Source organism: Halichoerus grypus, chromosome 6, assembly GCF_964656455.1.
Source record: "Halichoerus grypus chromosome 6, mHalGry1.hap1.1, whole genome shotgun sequence".
Taxonomy (NCBI): domain Eukaryota; kingdom Metazoa; phylum Chordata; class Mammalia; order Carnivora; family Phocidae; genus Halichoerus; species Halichoerus grypus.
Genome location: NC_135717.1, coordinates 5589327 through 5612997, shown reverse-complemented (window position 1 = coordinate 5612997; position 23671 = coordinate 5589327). Strand labels below are relative to the sequence as shown.

The window sequence follows — 23671 nt, the reverse complement described above, 5'->3', positions numbered from 1 at the left end:
CCTGTCTAATCCCATGCTGCTGTTGTTTCTCAGAGGACCCAAAATAACACATACACACAGATGTGACTTTTACACAAAAGGGATTATATATGTTGCTTCGAAATCTGTTTTATTTTACTATCACGTGTCTGTTCCATGTCCATGCACCTACAGATGCATCAGATTGTTTTTGAAGAGCTGCATAATATTCCATCTTGATTTGCTCGCAGTGCTTCTGAGTGTCTATGGAAAGCTTTTGTGTTGGTGCTCTGGCGTTATAATATACCTGTGTAATTTGGGGCATCTGGGTGGCTCAGTCGGTTGAGTGTCTGACTGTTGGTTTCAGCTCAGGTCGTGATCTCAGGGTCATGAGATGGAGCCCCGCGTCGGGCTCCACGCTCAGTGGGGAGTCTGCTTGGGATTCTCTCTGTCTCCCTCTGCCCCTCCTCCTGCTCTCTCTCTCCCTAAAATAAATAAATCTTAAAAAAAAAAAAAAAAAAACCAATACACATGTGTAATTTACAACAGTCTCCTGGTACCGACAGCTTGCCACTTGGAAGTGAGGCGTGAAGACCTTACTTCTGTTTCGGTCCCTATACCTTTGCTGCTTTTAGATATCATTACCTAGCGTATCAGATGGTGTTAAAATTTTTGTCTCGATCATCAAATATGATTTAAAAACTCATGAGGAGAGGCATAGCCAGTCTACTGTGTATTACCCATATGTCCTTTCCGGTGCTCCTTCTCCCAGAGGCTCCAAGATTCTTTCTCCTTGAAGAACTTCCTTCAGCCAGTCTTTCTCAGTAGGTCTGCTAATGTCAAATTCTCTTAGTTTTCCTGCATCTGAGAATGTCTTTATTTCCCCTTCATTCCCGAAGGCACCGGATAGAGAATTCATGGTTTATCTCAGACCTTGTGATTCTTATCTGTAAAAGGAAAGTCTAGGTCTTTGCTTTTCTATCTACCATGTCTCTGCTTAACATGCCCTGTTATGTTACATAGGTTATGTGTGTGATGCTATATATCTTTCCTCTGACTTCTTAGAGAGAGAGAGAGAGAGAGTTCATCCTGCATGACATCCTCCCATACACTATGTGCTGGCTCTGGGTGAGTCCTTTCCTGGGGTGGTAGCCTACATCCAAGATGCCCCCTTCTCCATGATCTCCGCCTCCGGAATGCACAGCCTTGAGTAGACCCCCACCTGGCCACATATGCACCAGAGCTGGTCTGTGTGCCCTATAGAACACAGCAGGGGTGATGGCATGTCACCTCCCTGAGACCAGGTTACAACAGATACCACGTGCCATCAGATCACTCACTATGGGAAGCCAAATGCCCTGTCGTGAGCAGCCCTTTGGAGAGGCCCACGTGGTGAGGACCTGAGGCCTGCCAACAGCCATCTTGGAAGTGGCCCCTCCAGCCCGGTCAAGCCTTCAGAGACTGCAGGCCCGGCCAGAGTCTGAATCCACGACCTCATGAAAGATCCCGAGCCAGAACCACCCAGCTAAGCCACTCCTGGATTCCCGACCCACAGAAAATTGCGAGACAATATATAGTTGCTGGCTTCAGACATTAAGTTTCGGAGTATTCTGTTACACAGCAACAGATAACTGAGACACCCATCTTGGCTCCTTCAATCCTCGGAACAACTCTGTGCTGTGCTTTGTTCTTCCATTCCCCGGGCAGGACACGGCAGCTCGGAGATGTGGAGTCACTGGCCCCGAGTCACCCAGAGGGGACGTTGGTGCCGAGCAACTTGGGTGTTTGCATCTGATACAACCAGCCCTCCAGGCTTTCCGTCTGCTGACAAGCACACTCCTCCTCAGAAAGCATGTCCTCATCTGAGGGCTTTACTCCTCAAAATAAGCCCCGGAGAGCTAATTGCCCTTATTTTACAGACGAGCAAACTGAGACTCAGAGAACCATGACTTGCCCAGGCTCACGCAGCTGGGAGGGAGGGTGCGCAATCAGAACTCAGGCCCGAGTCCCCAGCCCCCTGGGGTCACTGGAAGCTGGATCCCTCCTGCCCAGAGGAGGCACCTCTTCAAAGAAGAAGTCAACCCTGGGTGTCCCCCTAAGGAGGCCTGTGTGGCCTCAAGCTCTTCTTCCCCAGCCCAGGGCTGTGGGGCCTGATGGAAGCCCCTCCTCCACCGTTCTCGACCCCTCAGCCAGCAAAGGGCTCCCAGCCTGGAGCGATGGGTACATTGTCACCTGTGGGACTGAGTTTTCAAGAAGCAGCTGTTTACTCTATGTCTTGAATTTTAAAGAGGTTTAAAGTCCAACTTGGACCCTTAACTCCTGGGATGCCTGTAACCATGGCAGCACCTCACGGAGCAATAGCAAATATTTGCAGAAGGAGAGAGCGAGCCAGGTAGGAAGGAAAAGAGACCTGAGGATATGGGAATGGGGCTTTGCCCTGGGGGCCTGCAGATGGCTGGGGGCCATCCCCAGGTCCCGGGGGGACTCTAAGATGCCTGCAGTAATACCTGGGGGTACGTGCCCCACCTCTTGCCCCCATTTCCTGAGTCTCTGCGTGAAACGTGCCCTTGGGACAGCATGTCCAAGGCCAGATCCTGAGGGGGAGGGCCTCCTCTGCATCAGTAAGCCCCTTCTTTTGCTTGAGTCTGTTTCCTCATCTGTGAAATGGGAATAACAAACCTGCCTGCCTTTTCAGGGATGTCACGTGGCTTAAATGAATTCCAACCCCCTGAAACATCCTTAGCAGGGATTGTTGTAAAGATCCCCCCACCCCCACCCCAGCTGGCTTCCAGGACAAAGGGATGTCAAGATCTCCGGGCCACCTTCCAGAGAGCCCAGAGAGGGAAGTGGCTTATTCAAGGCCGCATGGCAAGTGCAGCTGAGCCCAGAACCTAGCCACCCAGCCCTGCTGTAATCTCAGGGCACGAAGCCCTCCCTGACCAGCTGAGCGGCCGTGAATGATGGCGGCAGTGTGCTGCCCCGTGGATGTACTCAGGGCTTAGCCACAATCTGGGTCAGGGCTCGGGCTGTGCCAGGCGCGTGGACAGTAGCTGCCAAGTGTGTCTCAGCTTGGCAGGGAAGCAGAGCCTATAGCCCTGAACTGCCAGGGAGGGGCCGAACGTTCCCGCAGAAGCCTGAGGAAGGGACCCCGGGCTCTCCCTGCGGGCCGTCCCCATCACCTGGGGTCGCGGGTTAACTGGTCCACATACACACCTTACAAGTAAGCCAAAAGCTGCGTTTATTTTTAAGTTACATTCTAGGGAGTGAAAAAGATTACATCCTATTATTAAGAGAGTAAGGTGTGCCGACGCAGCATGTGGAATACCACTAAGAGGTCCAGAATCGAGTCTTGGCTCTTTTAGAAGGTCGGGGCCTCAGTTTCCCCCATGTAAACAGGGAGTCTGATTGTTCTCAGGAGACACTGTTCTCAGAGTCTCCTTGCAGCCATCTACACTCTGCCTCCTCTCTCAGATGGAACACAAATATATGTATTTATTCCATTTCCCTATTTCTTGCACTGGACACTCCTAAAATAGGACAGGAGGTGGGGTCGTGAGCAGAGGTCCCAGGCAGAAGCTCCTCTCTGAGGGCCGAGAGGCAGCTGGGGCTCTGCTGCCCACAGAGTGGGGAGACCTGAGCTCATCCCTCCACCCCGATACAGACCTGGCCTGGGCCCAGGACAACATGACCCCCACTCCCCTCCACTCTGCCAGAGGCCCCGGCTTGGGAGCCAGTTGAAGCGCTGCTCTGGGGACAATAAAGGCTGTGTGTGCAGCAGCCCAGTGGCCCCGGGGGACAGCTTCCTGCGGGGAAAGTCATGGGCAAGAACACATCTGCAGGGGTGTGGTGTCCCAGCCACACGGGGCCAGCTCCCAAAAGGCAGCAGCTACGGGGCCTCATGGAGTGTGTACCCAAAGGAAGGACATCAGAGAGCTCCTCCCAGTCAGGCCCGCCACCCTCCTTGGGCAGACAGCTCAGTCATTACACTGTCCCTGGACAGAGGGACAGACAGAGTCAGAGATGCACAAGACCACACTCCTCCCAGACTACTGAGGACTTGTGGGGCAGGGCTCCTGGAAGCCAGGCTCCGAAGTGATACAGATGGTAAAACAAAGAGACAAGGACATTAAAACAATTATTATAACTGTTCAGTATGTCCCCAAAGTTTTTCTGTTCTGTATGTCCAAAAAGCTAAGTGAGGCATTATGAAATAATAATATATATACACACACATTGGTTTCTGACCCTACTTCCTGACACTGAGCTCCTAAATCCCTTGTAATTTCCTGGGTGATAGAGCATCCTCTGTTTTAATGAGGCAATTCTTTGTTTTAATGAGGCCCCTTGATGGGGCTGGTCGCAGAAAGACCAAGTCCTGATTAGATGCTTGGAAATGTCATCCCCCCTACCCCGGAGAGGGACTGGAAATAGAGTTAATAATTAGTCCTGACTATGTAATGAAGCCTCCATTAAAATCCCCAAAGTGTGAGGTCTGGAGAGCTTCTGGGTTGGTGAACACATCCACGTGTGGGGAGGGTAGTGCACCCCAACCCCATGGGACAGAAATTCCTGAGCTTGGGATTCTTTCCCCGTGTCTCTTTATCTGGCAGTTCATCTGTATCCTATATGATAAACCAGTAAATATAAGTAAATGTCTCCCTGAGTTCTGGGAGCCATTCTGGCAAATTACCAAACCCAAGGAGCAGGTCATAGGGACCACAATTTGCAGCCTGTCGGCCAGAAGTACAGTTGACAATGTGGGACTTGTGATTGCTGTTGTGTTCCAGGCCTGTCTCCTCGCTTCTGGAAGCTTCAGATGTCCCCTGGTTTACTGATGGCATTCTCCGGGTCTTCACATTGTCTTCCCTCTACACTTGCCTGTCTCCGCATCCAAATTTCCTCTTTTTATAAGGATACCGGTCATAGGATGCCTGGGTGGCTCAGTTGGTTAAGCGTCTGTCTTCAGCTCAGGTCATGATCCCAGGGTCCTGGGATTGAGTCCTACATCAGGCTCCTTGCTCAGGGGGGAGCCTGCTTCTCCCTCTGTCTGCCACTCCCCCTGCCTGTGCTCTCTAGCTCTCTCTCTGACAAATAAATAAATAAATAACATCTTTAAAAGGATACCGGTCGTATTAGATTAGGGCTCATCTTAATGACCGCATTTCAACTCCATCCTCTGCAAAGACCCAATTTCCAGATAAGGTCACATGCCCAGATCCTGCCAGTGAGGACTTACAACATCTTTTGGTGGGGGAGGACATAATTCAAACCATAACACTTGGTTCAACATGAAGATGTTCCTATCTTTCAGCCCAGCCATTGTGCTCCTGGGCACTAGCCCTAGAGAAAATTCTTGCAGGTTGCCCTAGTAGATACCCGCCATCCAGAAGTTCATCAGCAGAAGGACGGATAGATGGATGCAGTACGTGCATTAAAGAAAGATACACGGGGGCGCCTGGGTGGCTCAGTCGTTAAGCGTCTGCCTTTGGCTCAGGTCATGATCCCAGGGTCCTGGGATCGAGTCCCACATCGGGCTCCCTGCTCGGCAGGAAGCCTGCTTCTCCCTCTCCCACTCCCCCTGCTTGTGTTCCTGCTCTCGCTCTCTCTCTCTCTGTCAAATAAATAAATAAAATCTTTAAAAAAAAAAAAAAAAGAAAGAAAGATACACGGTGGTGAAAATTAGAGAATTACAGCTACACACACCATCCTGGAGAAAGAGCAAAAGCATCATATTAACTTATAAAAAAAAAACAAGTCCCAGAAGAGCCTGTAGTCCGATCATGCTGTAAAGATCTGAGTGGTCAGTTTCTCTGCCTCCTTCCAAGTCTTTGCTCACACATCATCTTCTCAATAAAGCCTACCCCATCAACCAACCTTGATGGTAAAGCCCATGCTCCACAACCACACTCCTATTCACCCTACTCTGCTCTACCTGTCCTTTTCCCAGAGCATTTATCAACTTCTCACAAATTATATAATTTCCTTACTCATGTCTCTAGTAGTTATTGTCAACTTCCTCCCTCCAGAACATTAGATCCACAAGGGTGGAATTTTCTTCTCTTTCATTCATTGATATCCACCAAGTATCTAGAATCGTACCCAGCACAAAGTAGACCCTGAACAAATTTTTTTTTTTGAGAGAGAGCGAGGGAGGAGGAGGGGCAGGGGGAGAGGGAGACAATCTTAAGCAGGCTCCATGCCCAGCATGAAGCCTGATGAGAGGCTCGATCTCACAACCCTGAGATCTTGACCTGAGCCGAAATCAAGAGTTAGATGCTTAACTGACTGAGCCACCCAGGTGCCCCCAGATATTTCTTAAACTGAGTGGTTGGTACACTAATGTTCATTTATGATTATTTTTAAACTGTGCACATGCATTTCACCTAGTCTGTTGTATATAGGATGTCTCGTAATAGTCTTGGAGGAAAACAGATGTGGTATTTCTTGCAAGACCTGAATCTTGAGCGGAGATAGACCTTTCATGATCTATGCTATTCCCTTAAGCACAGAAAGCCAGGATATGACTGCATTATTCCCTCAGGATGTGCTCTCTGGTGCGTGATGATGAGTGACAAGGAAATGTCAATCTACCCACAAGCTGCAGTCTTCTGTGTTTTATTTCTGCTTGAACAGGGTTTTAAAATGTGCTTGTGAATATTTGCACTGACAACTACACAGAGCAGGACTGCTTTGTAGAGAAGAGTAAAACCACCTGGTAAATTTGCCGCTGTGCTTCCTTGAGAAAACAATGGGAAGCCAGCAGCCTGTCAAGGGCAAAGTCCTATAACCAAACGTGCGAAATCCTGGCCTTCACAAGCTTCCCTATCCTATTGAAATCCCTACTAACGCTCAAGTCCCTTCTGTAAGATTGCCCAACGCCAACCCCAGGCAGAGTCAACTGGCTGCTCTAGGAGCCACTGAGGTTAAGGGCAATGGTTGGGTTGGTTCAGTTTGCAGTTGAAATGTGGAAAATGCCCCTTCCCCAGCATTGACCACCCATGGGTTTTCGGAGACAATGATTTGCTTATTTGGCTTAATTGGTTTAATTGTCTCGTAACATGTGCATGTTCCATCCTTCTAAATATGACTCACAACAGGATCCATAACCTCAGGTTGAATTAAACTGGCTTGTGCGTGAGTATGGTTCCTACCAGTGATGAGCCTGTCGTCATTTAAGGATGAGCACACCTATGTTTCTTTACATTTACTCTAAAAAAGTGCAGAGACCAGGTAATCACACTGGGAGTGCCTAGAGGGTGGGGGCCATGTTTTTAACCCCAATTTTCATCTCCACCCCTGACCTCTTGCAAAATCCAACTGCCCACTAGACAGCTCCACAAAAATGTGTTGTAGGCATGTTAGATCTATGTTCAAAACAGAACTCTTGATTCTCTTCCTGCTCAAACCTGCATTTTGCCCTCCCCCATCTCCCCATCTCAGGAAATGGCATCTATCACCTGCCCAGGTTCAAAACCTCACTTTTTTCTTTTTAAAATTGAGATATAATTTGCATGCCATAAAATTCACCCATAATTTTAAAGTGTACAATTCAGTAGTTTTTAAAATATTCAGACTTTTGCAACCATCACAACTCATTTGAGGACATTTTTATCACCCTAGAAAGAAACTCCATACCCATGAGCAGTCACTCCCCACTTCCCTCTAACCCCACACCCACCCTCAGCCCACATCAACCGCTAATCTACTTTCTGTCTCTATAGATTTGCCTGTTCTGGACATTTTATATAAACGAATCGTACAATATGTGGTCCTTTGTGCCTGGCTTCTTTCACTTAGCATAGTGTTTTCAAGGTCTATCCATGTTATAGTATCTATCAGTATTTCATTCCTTTTTATTGCAGAATAATATTCCACTGTATGGATATATCACAACTTTTTAAATCTATTCATCCATTGATAGGCATTTGGGTTGTTTCTACTTTCGCACTATTGTGAATAACACTGCTGTGAATATTTGTGTGTAAGTTTTGCGTGGGTATGTGCTATCAATTCTCTCGGGTATATACTTAGGAGTAGAACTGCTGGGTCATATGGTAACTCTATTTACAATTTTTTGAGGAACTGACAAAATGCTTTCCGAAGGTGGCTGCACCATTTTACATTCCCACCAGCAATGTATAAGGGTTCCAATTTCTCCACATTTTCACCAACATGTTATTTACTTATTTTTAAATTACAACTGAACTGTCTCCAGTGGATATGAAGTGGTATCTCTTTGTGGCTTTAATTTGCATTTCCCTGATGACTGATGATACCAAGTACTTTTGCATGTGCTGTTGGTCATTTGTATATCTCCTTTGGAGCAAGATCTATGCAAATCTTTTGTTCATTTTTATATTGGATTATTTGTCCACTTTTGTTATTGAGTGGTTAAGAGTTCTTTACATATTCCGGATACAAGTTTCTTATCAGATATACAATTGCAAGTATTTTCTCTTATTCTCTGATAGACTTTTTACCTTAACAGTCTTCTTTGAAGCAGAAAAGGTTTACTTGTGGTGAAGTTCAATTTATCAATGTTTCTTTGGGTTGCTTGTGTTTTGGGTGTCATATCTAAGAAATCACGAGCTAATCCAAGGTCACAAATATTTATAGCTATGTTTTCTTCTGTGAGTTTATAGTTTTAGCACTTAAATTTAGGTCTTTGGTCTACTGAGTTAATTTCTATATATGGTGAGGTAGAAATCCAGCTTCATTTTTTTTTTGCATGTGCATACCCAGCAGGATTTGCTGAAAAGACTCTTCTTTCCCCACTGACTGGTCTTAGCACTTTTTTCCCCCCAAAAATCAATTGACCATAACTGTATAGATTTATTTCTGGATTCTGAAACTATTCCATTAATCCATACGTCTTTCCCTAAGCCAGGACCACACAGTCTTGTTAGTATAGCTTTGTAGTCTGTTTTGAAATCAAGAAACTTCAAATTTGTTCTTTCTTTTCAAGATTATTTTGGCTATTCTGGATCCTTTGCATTTTCATACCAATTTTGGGATTGGCCTATCAATTTCTGAAGAAAGTCAGGTGGGTTTTTAATAGGGATGGTGTTTAATCTGCAGATCCATTTGGGGAGTACTCTCATTGTAATAAGTCCTCTGAATCCATTTTTTGACATTTGCCTCTCCCCGCCTCTGATGAGAAAGCCCAGGTGCTCTCTCCCTTGGTGCACGTGGGAAGTTCAAACTCTATACAGAAACCCCAGCCCAGTCCCACATTCTACCCATCATAAAAATCCCAAATTAGTGTCCTTTCCCTGCCCTCAAGCCAGGTGCAGCCCAGCTTGGGAGTCACTGTTATAGATTTAACTGATCTGAGTTGGAAGTTTAGATAATTGGCATTTTAGACAGGAATGTGGGATTGGGGCTCTCCTTAAAGTGGTCCTGGGTCATAGGTCTAGGCCCAGACTTATCCATGTGTGTCAAACTGAATCCTGTGTCTTTTAAAACAAATTTTATTTATGTCTTTAAAAAAATTATTTATCATTTATCACAAGCCGGGGGAGCAGCAGAAGGAGAGGGAGAAGCAGTCTCTCTGCTGAGCAGGAAGCCCTATGTGGGGCTCATCCCAGGACCCTTGGATCATGATCTGAGCCAAAGGCAGACGCTTAACCAACTGAGCCACCCAGCTGCCCCAAATCCTGTGTCTTGATTCAATTCTAGCAGATCAGTGTGTCCTCTCCCCCACCACTGCGAGACCCTGAAACCTCGGCTAAATCCCTAAGAATTTTTTGGTAAACTGAAGGCCACTCCATCTCTGACACGGCCCAAAAAGAGTTATCATCTCTCTCAGCATCCACAACATTTAAACAAGCCTAACATCTTCTAGGACTTCTTTGGGTTCTGGAAGCCGGGCATTCTGCATTTACAAATCTTTTAAAGCTCACTTATGTTGTTACTTGCAAATCGCCCCACAACAAAAGACTCTAGAATCTGTGCAAACTGCAATGCACGGGAGCGCCTGGGTGGCTCAGTCGTTAAGCGTCTGCCTTCGGCTCAGGTCATGATCCCAGGGTCCTGGGATCGAGCCCCGCATCGGGCTCCCTGCTCGGCGGGAAGCCTGCTTCTCCCTCTCCCACTCCCCCTGCTTGTGTTCCCTCTCTCGCTGTGTCTCTGTCAAATAAATAAAATCTTTAAAAAAAAAAAAAAAAAAAACCAAGCCAGTCTTCTTTCTCTGCTCTCTCAAGCCATTTTCAGACCTGTGTGGGTGCCACCCTGATCTCCCCCAGAAAGTCTCATTATATGATCAACCTTTTCGTACCCTCTTAGTGTGTGGTATTATCATCTGGACATCTGAGCCAAATTTTTCCCCACTATGTGTCCACAATGGCAATCCTGACGCTATTAAGTCTTAATCTATGAACACAGATATATTTCCATTTATTTAGGTCCTCTTTAATTTCTCTATATAATGTTCTAGATATAAAAAGAGAAAAAGAAAAAATAATAACGTTCTGTAGTTTTTAGTGTACAGATGATCCCCGACTTACAGTGGCTTGACTTACAATTTTTTGACTTCGTGGTGGTGTGAAAGCAACACATATTCAGTAGAACCTAGTTTGAGTTTTGAAGTTTGATTTTTCTTGGGTGAGTGATATGCGGGACGACACTGGGGATGCCGGGCAGTGGCAGTGAGCCACGGCTCCCAGTCAGCCATGCGATCACGATCACGAGGGAATTCACAACAGGGCAGGGCCTCCAGAGCCACAGGCCGGCTTGACCCCAGCTCTGCCCTTAACTAGTCACGTGATCCAAGTCACTGTCTAATTGTTCTACGCATTCACCTTCAAATCGGGATTCACTTTCACGGGGTTGTTAGGAGGAGTGAAGGAGACGTACGGTAGAACACAGAGTAGGTGGCCAACAGGTGTCACGCCTGGGACAAGGAGGTGAGTGTCATCTAGGTAAGTCTGAGTCCTAGTTGAGAAGACAGGGGCCGGCTGGAGACTGCCCCCCTACCTCCAAGCATTTCGGTGCCCCTGGGTCTGCCAGACGCAGGCCCCAGACTCATGGACTGTGGCAAAGCCCCACCCCCCTACCCTCAGCCCCAGACAGGGAGCAAACAGATACGGAGGCATCTTCCAGTGCACTTTAATCAAAATTCCGTCATCATAAGAGTTCTTGTAGCATACAGTGTTAGGATGGGCATGTCAACTTGGTCCTACAAATGGAATTTCCACAGATTTGCACTTCAAACATGTATGAAAAATAAAATATATAATATTTAGCTTTATAAATTTCCCCACTTCATCACTCTCCTTAAAATAAGTTACTACCTCTGTCCAATAAATTAAGCAGCCTGGAGTCACTGAGCAAATATCAGCCAAATGACTTCCATTTCCTGAAAAAGTTCTGGGGGAAATACTTGAGATAGTCAAACGCTTACAGTAATCAACATGAATTAAAACTAGCACATTCCTCACAGTGGGGCGAGACATCAAAAATGGAAGGCTGCTAATGGCTGTTCTTCTCTGTTGGGAAAAAATAAATCCCCCCTGACCACACCAAATGGTTGTAGAAGCTGCAACTGAACTTTTGGCACCGGTGGAGAAAGGAGGCTTTGCAAAGAAGCCATTCCCAGCGACGAGTCCATCAAAGCATCGATCGGAGGGAGAGGTGACAGAGGGGGAGGCTCAGCTGCCACAGCCCTCCTCCAGAACTCCCTTCTGCGTTCCCGCTCCCAGCCCCCTCTGGAGGCCCGGATGTCCCCTCCATCTTGGAGAAGGCAGGGTGTGGTCTGGGCAGCCTGCCCTCCTCCGCGAACTGAAGAGTTCCTCAGAGCATAGTAAAGAACACCAAGAGAAAGGCCCTTCTGTGAGCGGCGGGGGCTGCTTTGCTGCGTGCTCAGGGGACAGCAGGGTATACTCAATACACAAGGGACACAGATACTCCAGCAGGATGGCCGCACAGCCTTTAAAGGGGACAGACAGAAGGTGCACACGGGACATCGAGGATCCAAGAGGGTGGGCAAGGCTGCGGTGTGCTAGCAATTACAGGGGCTCTGCACGGGGCCTCAAGGGCCTTAATCCCCCCGTCCCCAGCAGGAAGTCAGATTTGCCCACCTGCAAGCTCAGGGCTTCTTCCCCCCTCAAAACAACACAATCTTGGTAAGGAACAAAGAATCCAGTGACAAGGGCTGCTACAGAGCCTCGGCCTTCCAAGGGTCCCTGGGAATGAGCTTTGGGGGCCCCAGCCCATTCTGGCAGGGGCTTTTACACAGTTTAGCTGGGGGAGGAGGTGGCCTTGCACTTCCGACAGGAACAGCCCAGCCCTGGCCTCCTAGACAGAGCAGGAGGCAGCTACAAGTCAAGGAGACGCTCCTCACAGGTCTCCACGGGCCACTTTGAAGCCCCTCCAAACACATCGACGTTGTTGTCCACCCAGGGTATGATGTTGCCTGGCATGTTCGTGGAGCAGTTGGCAATGTTGATAATTTCTTGTGCACGAAGGACGCGGTCCCATATGTTGAACTGGCTGAGCTCCCCCACGAATGCCTGTGTGGCATCGAACCTGCCCCCAACGGTGTCCTGGGAAGGTGCAGGGGAGCAGAACCACATCGGCGCAGGTTCAAAAAGCAGACACACCTGCTAATTCTCCTGGACCGTGAACGGCCTTCGGGAAGGGATGCCAACTTGGGAGGGAGATGGGGAGACTGGGCCATTTTCCCAACTCCCTCCAACTCTGGCCACACCCCATGACCCCTGATTCCTGCACATCCCGGAGCTCCAGGGCATGTGAAACCACCTCGAGACTAGAGTGGAAAGACATTTGCCCAAAGTCCCAAAGCTAGCACTAGATCTAGGTCTCCAGACTCCCAGCCTCTCCCAGGGAAGTGAGGGGAAGAATGGGCTGTCAGCAAACCTCAGACATAGGCTGAAACATCAACTCTTATCTGCCCAGGAGCAGACAAGCAGCTTACATTTCCCCTCTCCCAGAGGGTGAGTTTCTTGAGGGCAGCTTCTGAAGTCACTTTCCCACCCCCATCTCCCTCAGGAGGCTAAGCACCCCACAGGCATGCCCTAAGTGCCCCAAAACACTGAGCCAGCAGCTCCTGGAAGATGCCATGTCAGCCCTTGGCATCCTGAATCAAAGCTGTGCCTGGCAGAGCCCAAACACCTGGAGAGAACCCGAAGTCCCCTCCTGATAACATGACCCCAGGGACACTCCTGATCACCTGTGTTGGACTCCATTCTGGAATCTGACCCATCACACCAACTTGGTCGACCGCCCTCTGCCCCTCAGGCCACAAGATAGCACGGGGTGAGCTTGCTGTCAGGCCTCAGCGGCCAGGGGCCCCAGGGGCCGGGGGCAGCCTGCAAGTGTGGCCTTGTGCTGCTCGGCTGGCCGGCGCACTCCCCTCTTGCACCCCCTGCACTCACCTGTTCCTGCCCGAGGATCAGCACACCCCCTGGCTTGATGGGGTGCCAGGGGGCCAGGTTCTCCCCAGTGCCGAGCCTCTCCCCATCCTGGAAAGCTTCCCACATGCCGTCCCGCGTCGTCCAAGTGATACAGACATGGTGCCACTTGCCGTCACTGACAAACAGGGGCAGCTGGGCAACCTGTGGACAGCAACATGCAGGTGAGGGTGCCCGCAGGGTTTGCACAAGTCTGACCTGCAGAGGGACTGGAGGTCCTGCTGCTCCCATCATGCAGGGTCCCGGCTCGTCTCCCCTCCTCTGCACTGTGGGTGACATGGGCAACTCTGCCCCTCAGAACGCCTGGGGTGGGGGGAGACACTGTGTGGCACAGACAGCCAAGAGGAAAGGGGCAGGCAGCCTGGGTACAACCCCTAACCCCAGGGTGGCCCGGCTTTCCAGGGGATACCCTGGGTCCCAGGTTTGGCTGAGGGTCCAGGATGCTGCGCAGACTGAGCAGATGTGAAGTGAAGGACAAGCCCCCTCCCTGCCATGCCTGGACCTGAATGCCTCATGCCGGAGGGCCTGAAGGGAAGTCAGGGTGCTACTGGGCCAGCTTCTTTGGGGAACAGTCAGACCAGGCATCTACACTCTAGGCAGGGGCTCAAATTCTATCATGGCACTTGGGGACTCGTGTGTGTGTGTGTGTGTATGTGTGTGTGAGTGGGGACTCCTGTGTGTGTGTGTGAGTGGGGACTCCTGTGTGTGTGTGTGTGTGTGTGTGTGTGTGTGTGTGTGTACACTCCTATGCAGAAGACCAAAGGCCTACAATTATGTGGGAGTGTGTGCTGGGGGGTGCACACAGGGACCCCCCCATATGGAAACGGAGGAAGGTCATTTTGACCCACGTTGTTCTGCCCGTAGTCCCGTGAGCACTGCAGACCAGCCCAACCAGGTACCATCCTGTTGTTACTGCTGGTTTCCTAGCAACCCGCTGCTTCCTCCCAGGAATTGGCTGTTTACGTGCCACCTAACCCAAGAGGTAAACAAGGTTCTGGGCCCTGCTGTGTCCAAGGGCGTTATTTAGAACAATTAATCCCTGCTCAGGGACATGGTCACCGCCAGAAGAAGTCCAGCGGGGAGATTCCACAGCATTTGCCACTTAAACAAACTCCCCCCAGGATGGTTCAATGGTAACGTCAGAGTAAGGGGCCAGGGCAGAGGCAACAGGGAGCTGGAACAGCCACTCGAACGCTCAGCTCCAGCAAGGACGTGAGGACACAATTCTTTGGCTACGCTGAGTCTGACTTCAGAATGGAAGTTTAAGTGGGGTTCCTGGAGGTCCCGCAGATGCCCAGAGCGGAGTTCTTGAGAAGATCCACTCTTGAATGTCGAAACCAGCCAGTCTATTAAAAAGGGATATTTACTCTGGAAAAAGCAAGACTGTAGGGACAGAGAACAGATCAGTGGTTGTCATGGGCTGGCGTAGGGGCAAGAGCGGACCACAAAGGGGATTTGGTGGGGGAAGGAGGGGAGGAGGGAGGAGGGAAGAAATGAAACATTTCCATATTTCAATTGTGGTAGTCACACAACCTCAGACATTTGTCAAAACTGGTCGGACTGTTGACTGAAAACTGTAAGTTTTACTGTAAACTGTATCTCAATAGACCACCCCCAAAAGATAGGCTGATAAATATTCTACACAGAGAGACATACACATACCACCTCCCCTAATCAATATGGCCCTGGGGAACAGCCCTCACTCATTGGCCCAAGGGCCTGTGACCATTCAGGCTGGCCCACAGAGACCCCAGCTCTGTTCCTTCCACACCGTCTGGCTTAGAGCCTGTGCCCCTTCTAGGCCAGACTCACAGCTCGGATCTCCACCAGCCACGGCTGCCTGCCCCTGCCCCCCACCCAGACAGCCGGCCAGAGCGGGGCTGAGTCAGTGCAGAGCTGTCCCCACTGCGAGGAGGAGAGCCCTGCAGGAGAGCCCACCGAGGAGGCCGGCTGTCAGACGCGGCCGCCGTGATGGGGGCAGGTGGTGTCCAAGCAGGCCTCACCTTGTCGTTGATGAGCAGCTCAATGGGGTTGTTGCCCCACTCTATCAGCACGATCTCGTTGGCCTGCCCGGGCACCGCGTAAGAGAACGGGGTGCCGATGCCCGGCAAGGCGCTGGATCGCAGCCACAGGCAGATGGTGAAGGCGTAGAGTTCAGGCAGTGTCTTCTTGATCTTGCCATACAGGTAGTTTGTGCGGAGCGGGAGGGACACTTTGAACGCATCGGGAGACTTGAACGCGCTGTTGCCTGGGGGGTGGAGAAGAGAGGTGGCGGTGCGTGAGCCTACTCCCCACCAGCGTAGCCCACAGCCACGGCTCACCCGGGCCCCAACTTCCCCCATGTTGGTCCTTCAAGCAACAGAGCGCCCGCTACCAGGAAGCCGTGGTGCAAAGTGCTACCAGCCCAGGAGTAAACAAGAGTGGCCTTGCTCTTGAAAGCTTGAGGAAGCGGGTAGGGACAAGCTGGATTTAATTTTCCGGTTAAATTAAGCCAGAAAACCCTTCTTCAGCTCTTTTCTTGAAATCCTGACCTCTTCAGCTCCTTCAGCAAGGGCGGGGTCAGGACTTGGGCTTAGAGGCAGGAAGTCCTAACAGGGACCTGGGCACTCGATAGACACTTGTCAAGCCAGTAAGCCCCTCACTTCTCACCCTACAGAATCCTTGCACCCAAGCAAAGGAGTCCACATTAGTGACTGGACACTACAGCTTAACTCAGAAGTGGCTTTTTGAACTAAATCCCTCACATGAACCACTTTGCTCATGATTCACCCTTTCCTCCTAGAGAGAAGATTGCATCTGTCGACCATTTCCTGTGGTTTGGCGCCAGTCAGAGGCAGAGAAATACAGAGGTGTCCCTCCCCGCTGAGGTTAATGCCCTGGCCAGAGCCTTGAGCCCTTGGGACCCGCCTGGGACTGATGAGAACCCCCTGACTGTCCTCATGTAAATGGTGCTTCCAAAATCTTTGAAAGCCACTGGTACTCTTAAATGGGTCTAAGTAATTTCTAATAGTTTTGATTTAAGCTCAAAATTAACAATAAAAATAAACACACAAAAAGCAAGTCCCCGTCTCGAGTTATCACAGATTCTGAAGTTTGCAGGGTCCCACCCGATTCTGTGAGCTGTCATGGCAGAAACTTCCCTCTTATTTGGGGACTAGATGCTTCTGGTGAAGGAGCCTAAACACCCTTCGCTCATTCAACAAGTATTTATTAGGTATCCACGAGGGGCCAGATGGACTCGGTCACCGTGAAAAACAGGCAGGCTCTCTGGACCCAGAACCAATGGAGCCAAACTGCCTGGGTCTCGAGTGCATGAATCAGCCCCTTCCACAGAACAGAAGCCAGAACAGATGAGCCTTTCTCCCCTGCAATCTCCCAAACTCCTTTGCTTTCATAGAAAATAACACGTGAGAGAAGCTCTTTGGGGCCATGGTTCACCCCCACCAATGGAAGACCTGCAAAGAAAAGCAACAGGGCCCAGCATCACCCTTTCAACCTGTCTGGAACAGGCAGCAGAGAAAGACTAGCCTCTGGGCTTCACAGGTACTATTTACTTGAATCTGCGGCTTGTGCAGTCTTGCCCAGTCCGTCCCGAGCTCCCGGTCTGCGGAGCTGCTGAGTACCCGGCGAGGGTTGGGAAGACTTGGTCACCCGGGGAAGCCGAGGGGGGCCAGGCCGGGTACAGGCTGGGACTGAGCCTGCGTTAGGCTGAAGCAAAACTGAGGCTAGGAAGCCCCACCTCCCGATTCTGCGGGTTGTGCAGTTGAGGCACTGAGTCTTGGAGGAGCGAGGGGACTTACCCCAGGTCACACAGCTAATGAAGGACAGAGCAGGGAGCGGAAGTCCCTCGCTCAACTACGTGCAGCCACTAGTCCTTAATCTGCAAATGGCCGTGTTCTTCACAAGGCATGATTAGCTAATAAAGAGAAATGGCTTCTATCCTTGCAGGTGGGCAGGCCTGCTGATTTAATAAGGCTCGGTGTCGGTAATATCGTTAGCTAGGTGACAACAGATAGGTTTAATTAGACCTGGGAGAGCCAAAGGGCAAAGGAGGGGCCCACACCCCAAAAGCTGGTGCCCTCTATTTATATCAAACAGCTTAGAGGTTTAGAGGAAACTTCATTAAAACCAATTAAGGCATTAAAAGGCCTGACCAATAAATCAGAGGCTGCAGGTGGCAGACAAGTGAAAATGGGGGGCAGCTGGGGCCAAGGAGCGACGGGCTCTGTCTGCTCATGGCAATGTTTACTTCACCTCCAAGGTGGGCTGTGCCTGGCCGGCTGGCCCAGAACCTAGAGGCCCCTGTAGACAAGCAGATCCCACGACAGAGAAAACAAGCATCCGTGGGATCAGGCAGCACGAGCATGTGCATGCAGCGTTGGATGCTCACCCCTGGGCTCTGGGGAGCCTCCTGCTCAGTGGGGCTGGAGCCCACACACCGCTCCAGGCTCTTGTCCTCTGGGGTCACCACCAAGTTCAACCCCAGCTCTGCAACCTGCTGGACCCGTGAATGCACTTAGCTCTCTGACTCAGTCAGTCCCTCATCTATAACTAATGCCTACCTCACACAGTTGTTGTAAGGGTTACAGAAGACACAGAATGTGGAAGTCACAGCCTGGTGTCTGGCCCAGAACAGGCCCATAACGGGCAGGAGATGATGGACCGAGGGCCAGAGTCCCCAAAGCCCCCTACTTTGCGTATGCTTGAGGTCCATTTCCTCCAGGCTCAACAGGATGCTTTGAGGAACAGAGTATATTTTCCACTCATGGTCTACTTGGGGGCTGGGAGTTTATATATCCCTTTATTCTCATCACAAATAGGACAGACAGAAACTCAGAATTAGCCGGAAGACAAACTGGTTGGCAAACGATCATTTTCCTCCAAGACTCATACCAGAGCTGGGTGGAGCACAGAGAAGGATTCTAGAGTTCTCCTGATGGGTCAGTACCAGGTCCTGGGGGCTCTGCAACAAGGCCAGTCAGGGGCCCCTGCCCTGTGGAACACGGCGCTAACTAGGACATGGACACCACCTTTCTGTGCCAGATGAGCTCTGAGGGCTTCCTGTAAAACCTAGGTATCAAGAGCGTGGGTGCTGGAATCAGGCTGGGGATGCGAAGGACAGTCACAAAGTGGCAGCTCCTGGGCGGTCAAAGCCATGTTGTTGCTGCTCACCAGCTGGTGGCCCAGATCCCACCTCAGTCCCCTCTCCCCAAATGACACACCTCTGGCCGAAAGCTTCAGGGCATTTTTCTCATCTGTGTAATGGGTATAAGAGAAGTCCTATCTCACAGGGGTGATGGGCTCAACACACACTAACCCAACAGGCTTCTATTAACCTACATCCTTGTAGCAATTCAGCCACCGAGCCAAGCAAGACTCAGCCACCAAGGTCTCTGGTGGTGCTCTCTTTTCGTGCTACAGCTACCCCCTTCGAGATACTAAGTGACTGTGGTGTCCCCAGGTTCCACTGTGGGTGAGGCTGGGGAAAGGGAAGGCAAGCCACCCTCACCTTGGACCTAATGCTGCCTTTCTGTCATCCTATCCGCAAGAAAGGCTGCAGCTGCTCTGCCTTCAGGGAAGGCTCTTGAGACCTAAGGAGCTTCCTGAGGTCACCCAGCAGAGGTGAGGCAGAGGACATTCTTTCAGAAACTCCAGAATCCAAGTCTAACGGGTAAGTCACCCACCCCTTACGGAGAAGGATAAGGAAGAAAACAGAGAGTGATGAAGGAGACCTGTGACTTCTGGGGAGGTGCTGTAAAATGGAACAGAGACACCATCCCCTTGATCATCTGGCCCGCCCCCACAGGTGTCACTAAAGGCATAACTGGATGTACTCCTATCAGTTCATGAAATGGAGTAAGGAGAAACTGTCTTTGTCAGGCTGGTGCATTTCAGAAGATTACAATCTCATCTCCACTATCGGCAAACTTAAACTTCACTCTCAGGCCCCCTGGCAGTTTGGGCCTCAATCACTTAGGGCCCTAGATCCCTTCCCTTCCTGTGCCCCATGGGAGAAACTTACCCACCACAGTGTGAGCCGAGAAGAGAAAGATACTCAGAATCCACCGAAGGATGAGTTAAGAAGCGGCTGAAATGCCCACATGGCAGAAGGACGGGGTTAGGTGGTTTGTCCAAGCTGGTCCTGAGGGCACTGGCTTTCCCATGGATAACGCCAGGGGGCTGGGGTTGGGGCTAATTCCTGAGACAACCATCCTCAATCACGTTTATCATTTGCTCAAACAGCCACGAGCTATCTCCATGCAGGGTCAGGCACTGCAGACACCCCGGGGGGGGTATCTGCAAGGGATGGAAACCAGGCTGCTCCCAGCAGCAATCGGCCCCTTCTGTCTCCACTAGGTCGGAAAATGTATCAACAAGGCCGTTAAGTTGGGCAACTGTCCGGCAGAAACCCTAAACCCCTGTGCACCATGAGAGATGCCTCAAGTTGAAAGAGCAACACTTCATTTGAGAAACAGAGAAGGGAAAGTGGAGAGCTGGGGATTGGTAAAGAGTGCTGTGGTTTTCTGCACATAGGACAGGTAGGTTCGGAGATGACCCAAGAGCAGCCTCAGAGCCGATCCCAGCAAACAGGAGCAGAGGCCGGTGCTGAGAGTCAGCAAGCAGAGGTCACCACTCCCTCAAGGGCCCTAGTGACTGCCTGTCTGTAAGTGGGTGGCTGTGGGCCAGCCCCCCTCTGCCTGCTCTGAGCCCAGCTTCCCTTACACTGCAGCCAAACACCAAGACAATGGGGTGGGTGGGGGGGCTGAGAGGGATGTCAGCCAGAGGGCGACAGAGAAGCTAGCCAAGAACTCACCTCGCTCCAGCTCAGTCACCCTCTGCAGCAGAGCGTTCAGGGCAGTCTCGGTCTTCTGCCGGTGAGCCGAGGTCTCATTGTGGAGCAGGGACTTCTCATCCTCCAGCTCCGCCACTTTGCTCAGTAGCTGCCTCTCCAGCTCCCCCAGTCGCCGCTGGAGCACCTCTCGAAAGTCGCTGGGCAGCACTGCGTTGGACACGTTCACTCGGAGCTGGTGCTTTTAGATGGGGAGAGGGACACATGAGGGAGAAGTATTAAGGCCATTTAAAAAGAAATTGTGAAATGTAGCTCTAAAAGCCCAACCACACAGGGAGAAGCTTCAAAACGGGAGTATTAAATCGTGCCAATGGCACGAAGGGGAGCACTTCACGGATGCTTTTTTTCTCTTTTGTATGGAAAGGATTTCAAAGTCAAACAAGAATTACCTTGCTGCAATATTTGAAACTTACAAATTTCATTTTCCTCTCTCAGAAAGCTATTCTCCTCCTCTTGCTAAAAAGTCAAAATTTTAATCACTATCTACCATGCTTGGGTAAAGGCCACAACACAGTGAAGATTTAAAAAAAAAAAAAAAAGTTAACCAAATGGTACTCAAAGCAGATGAGCTTTCACCTATAAGTGAAAACAGCCCCCAAGTCCCGATATGGCACAAAGGTGAATAACTATGCTTGCAGAGATGTTACTGGAAAATGAGAGACCTAAAACATGACAGTTCTGAATTCCAGGAATCTTTGCTGTGAATGCTGTTTCTAAATCCTCACTTCCCATGTCTCTTAGTCCTCTACCATCATGCTGGCTCTGGAGGAAGTCTGCTACTGGCTAGCCATGAATCCTTGGCAAGCTATTTACCCCCTTTCTAAGCATTCCAAATTGTAAAATGCAGTCAAGAGGATCTGCCTCAAAGGACTGTTGCAATGGTTAAAATGAGATAACACCCCTGGTGTATATTTAGTAAACTAGAAATGTTAGCTGCTATTAATCATAATGAATCAAGGGATATACAGATGCTGGAAATACTGTATTTAGCTATCATCCACAGGAAATCCTCAAATAATTTTTCAGTAATTACCACCTGTAATTGAAACCTAGTTTTGTTAATAAGCATTTTGGTAAACGTCTTTAACAGAAACGTCCACACTTCTTAAACAGGGTTCGAAAGTAAAGATGGAAGTTAAATGAGGATTTCTCTTGCCAAGTTCCAAACGGCATACACGCTCCAAGAGAGAAACGGAATAAGGTCCCTTCCCCCAGAGCAGCCTGGAAGGGCACCTCAGAACCGGCGCAATTCGCGGACAGAGCGTCTTTGAAGTTAAAACCAGGTTCCCTCCGAGGCGCCAACCGGTGTGTGGCCCGGGACCCGCCCGCGCTCGCCTCCCCGCCGAGACCCTGGGGTCGCCGCCCGCTCTGGTCCAGCCCGACCTGATTTATAAAAGGAAACACGGGACACCCGGGGCAGCTGACCGCACGCGGCAGCCGCACGTCACCCGGCACAGCCTCTGGGAGCGCGTCCGGCCCCGGGAGACTCGGACATTTACAAGAAAGAAGAGGCCGTCCCGGTCCGCTCACCCGGACCTCGGCTAGTGACTGGCCACTCGGCGGACAGTCCCGGCGCGCGGGGGCAGTTAACCCTTTCCTTCCAGCAAGAAGCGGGGTGGGGGGCGGGATGAAAGCCCCGCAAGTAAGTTCGCGAGCCCGACCGAGAAGCAGCCCCCCCGACCCCAAGCCCAGCTCGCTGTGTCCCGCACAGCCTGGCGGGCAGGACCACGCGCCCCCCCACCACCCCGCGCCCCCCAGAACCCGCCGCGCTCGGCTACCTCGAGGCTCTCCAGGCGGTCCTTGAGGGTCTGCAGCGAGCGGCTGAGCTGCTCCACGACGTGGCCGGGGTCCCGAGGCAGATCGCCCATAGTGTCCTTGCCTGTAGCTGCCGGGCCCTGCGCCTTGCCGCCCGCCAACCCCTCGCAGCGCGCCAGCTTGCCCGTGAGCTCACGGATGGCCTCGCGCTGCGCGCCCAGCGTCTCCTTCTGCTGCACGACGGTCTCGCGCAGCTGCAGCACCGCGGCCCGCAGCTCCTCCTCGGGGCTCAGCGCGCCGCCCTGCATGGGCATCGCGGGCAACGGGCAGCCGGCGCGCGCCGCTTCCGGGGGCAGCGCCGTGCACACGAAGCGGCTGCCGGGCACCGGGCCGTCTTGGGCGCCGGCGGCCACGGCGAGCGCCACGCCGGCGGCCAGCAGCGCCAGCATCCCGCCACCGCAGCGCTCACTCCAGCATCAGCGGGCAGGCAGGCGGGCGGGCGCCGTCGGGGCGCGCGGCGGAGGCGCCTCCGCTGCGGGCTGCAGCCGGGCGCGCCGCTCGAGGGCAGCTTGAGCGCGGGAGCTAACGGAACCGCCTGCCTCACGTAGCTCGCTGTCTCCGCCCGGCGCAGCGCTCTGGTCCGAGCCGGCCCGCGCGCCCTTTCTTAAGCTGGGGGTGGGGGGGCCGGCGCGTGGGGCGCAGCGCCGCGAGCTCTGATTGGCCCGGCTGGGCACGCGTCAGCGAGGGGGCGGGGCGGGGGCGCCTTCTCCCGGCGGGCGGGCGCGCGTGTGGGCCCGAGTCGGGGGCGCTAGTGCGGGGTTGTGGGGCCCCCAGAAAACGAGGACTGAGGTAAAAAAAAAAAAAGAAAAAAAGGAAAAGAAAAAGAAGAAAGAAAGAAAAAAGAAGGCCGCCCGGGTGCCTTCGCGAGCCTTGGCTGGCGTGTCCCGGCGTCCCCCGACCCACCCGAAGACGCGGGCGTCGCGGCCTGAAGAGAAGCCGGCGGCTTTCCCGTGGCGGCTTCTGAGCTTCCGGCTCGGCGCGACGCCTCGCTCCGCGGCCACCGCCGCCCCCGTGGGGAGGGACCCCCACTTCCCAAGTGAGGAAAGTGAGGAGGAGCCCCAGGGGGAACTCGAACCCAGGGCTGCCGTCGAGAGCCCCCCCGCGGACAGCGCGGGCCTCCTCGTGCGGGCCGCGGCCGCCTCGCCCTGAAAGCGGGAAGGAGACGCACGACGGCCGCCCCCGGGCCGCCCGCCGCGTGCACGTGCACCTCCCCGGCCCCCGCCGCCACCCGCCGCCGTGGGAAGACTTCTCAGGTCCTCGGGGACCGGAAACGCGCGCCAGACGCCGACTGCGCGGAGGGGGCGCCCGCACATCGCCTCCGCCGGGGCCACGGCGCGGGGGCCGGCGTCACGAGGCCACCCGCAGAGCTCTCCCGTGCTGGGGCCGGCGACAGCCCAGCAGGTGGTGCCTTACTCAGCAAGACCTGGGCTCCGTGGGTCCATCGGAGTGCGGCCATCGCGATGGCACCGCGTAGTAAAGCCGGGCCCCCCACTCGTAAGCCGCTGCCCACAGGTCCAGTTTCCCGGTGTGAGGCCGCTGTCCTCACATTCTTGGAGAGCCCAGATATGGACAGAAACCCCAAAAGGCGGGAGCAAATTTGTTTCAGAATCTTGGCTGT

General features: G+C 52.0%; 1 protein-coding gene across 1 annotated transcript; it reads right to left on the bottom strand.

The window, feature by feature from the left end:
• Positions 1-11048: 11048 nt before the first annotated feature.
• Positions 11049-22648, bottom strand: NPTX2 (neuronal pentraxin 2). The gene is made up of 5 exons (XM_036064891.2): positions 22017-22648; positions 20203-20419; positions 15392-15636; positions 13353-13532; positions 11049-12500 (listed from the first exon to the last, which is right to left on the bottom strand). The coding sequence occupies exons 1-5, from the start codon at positions 22440-22442 to the stop codon at positions 12273-12275; spliced, it is 1296 nt and encodes a 431-aa protein (XP_035920784.1). The 5' UTR covers positions 22443-22648; the 3' UTR covers positions 11049-12272.
• Positions 22649-23671: the final 1023 nt, after the last annotated feature.

Bases quoted from the DNA above. Each gene is read 5' to 3' on its own strand.
- NPTX2 (XM_036064891.2), bottom strand. From the start codon at position 22,442: ATGCTGGCGCTGCTGGCCGCCGGCGTGGCGCTCGCCGTGGCCGCCGGC. The intron at 15,637-20,202 runs GTGAGTTCTTGG...TCCACCCCCCAG, and splicing joins GGTGACTGAGCTGGAGCGAG to GCAACAGCGCGTTCAAGTCT. The intron at 13,533-15,391 runs GTGAGGCCTGCT...TGCTGTCCACAG, and splicing joins AGCTGCTCATCAACGACAAG to GTTGCCCAGCTGCCCCTGTT.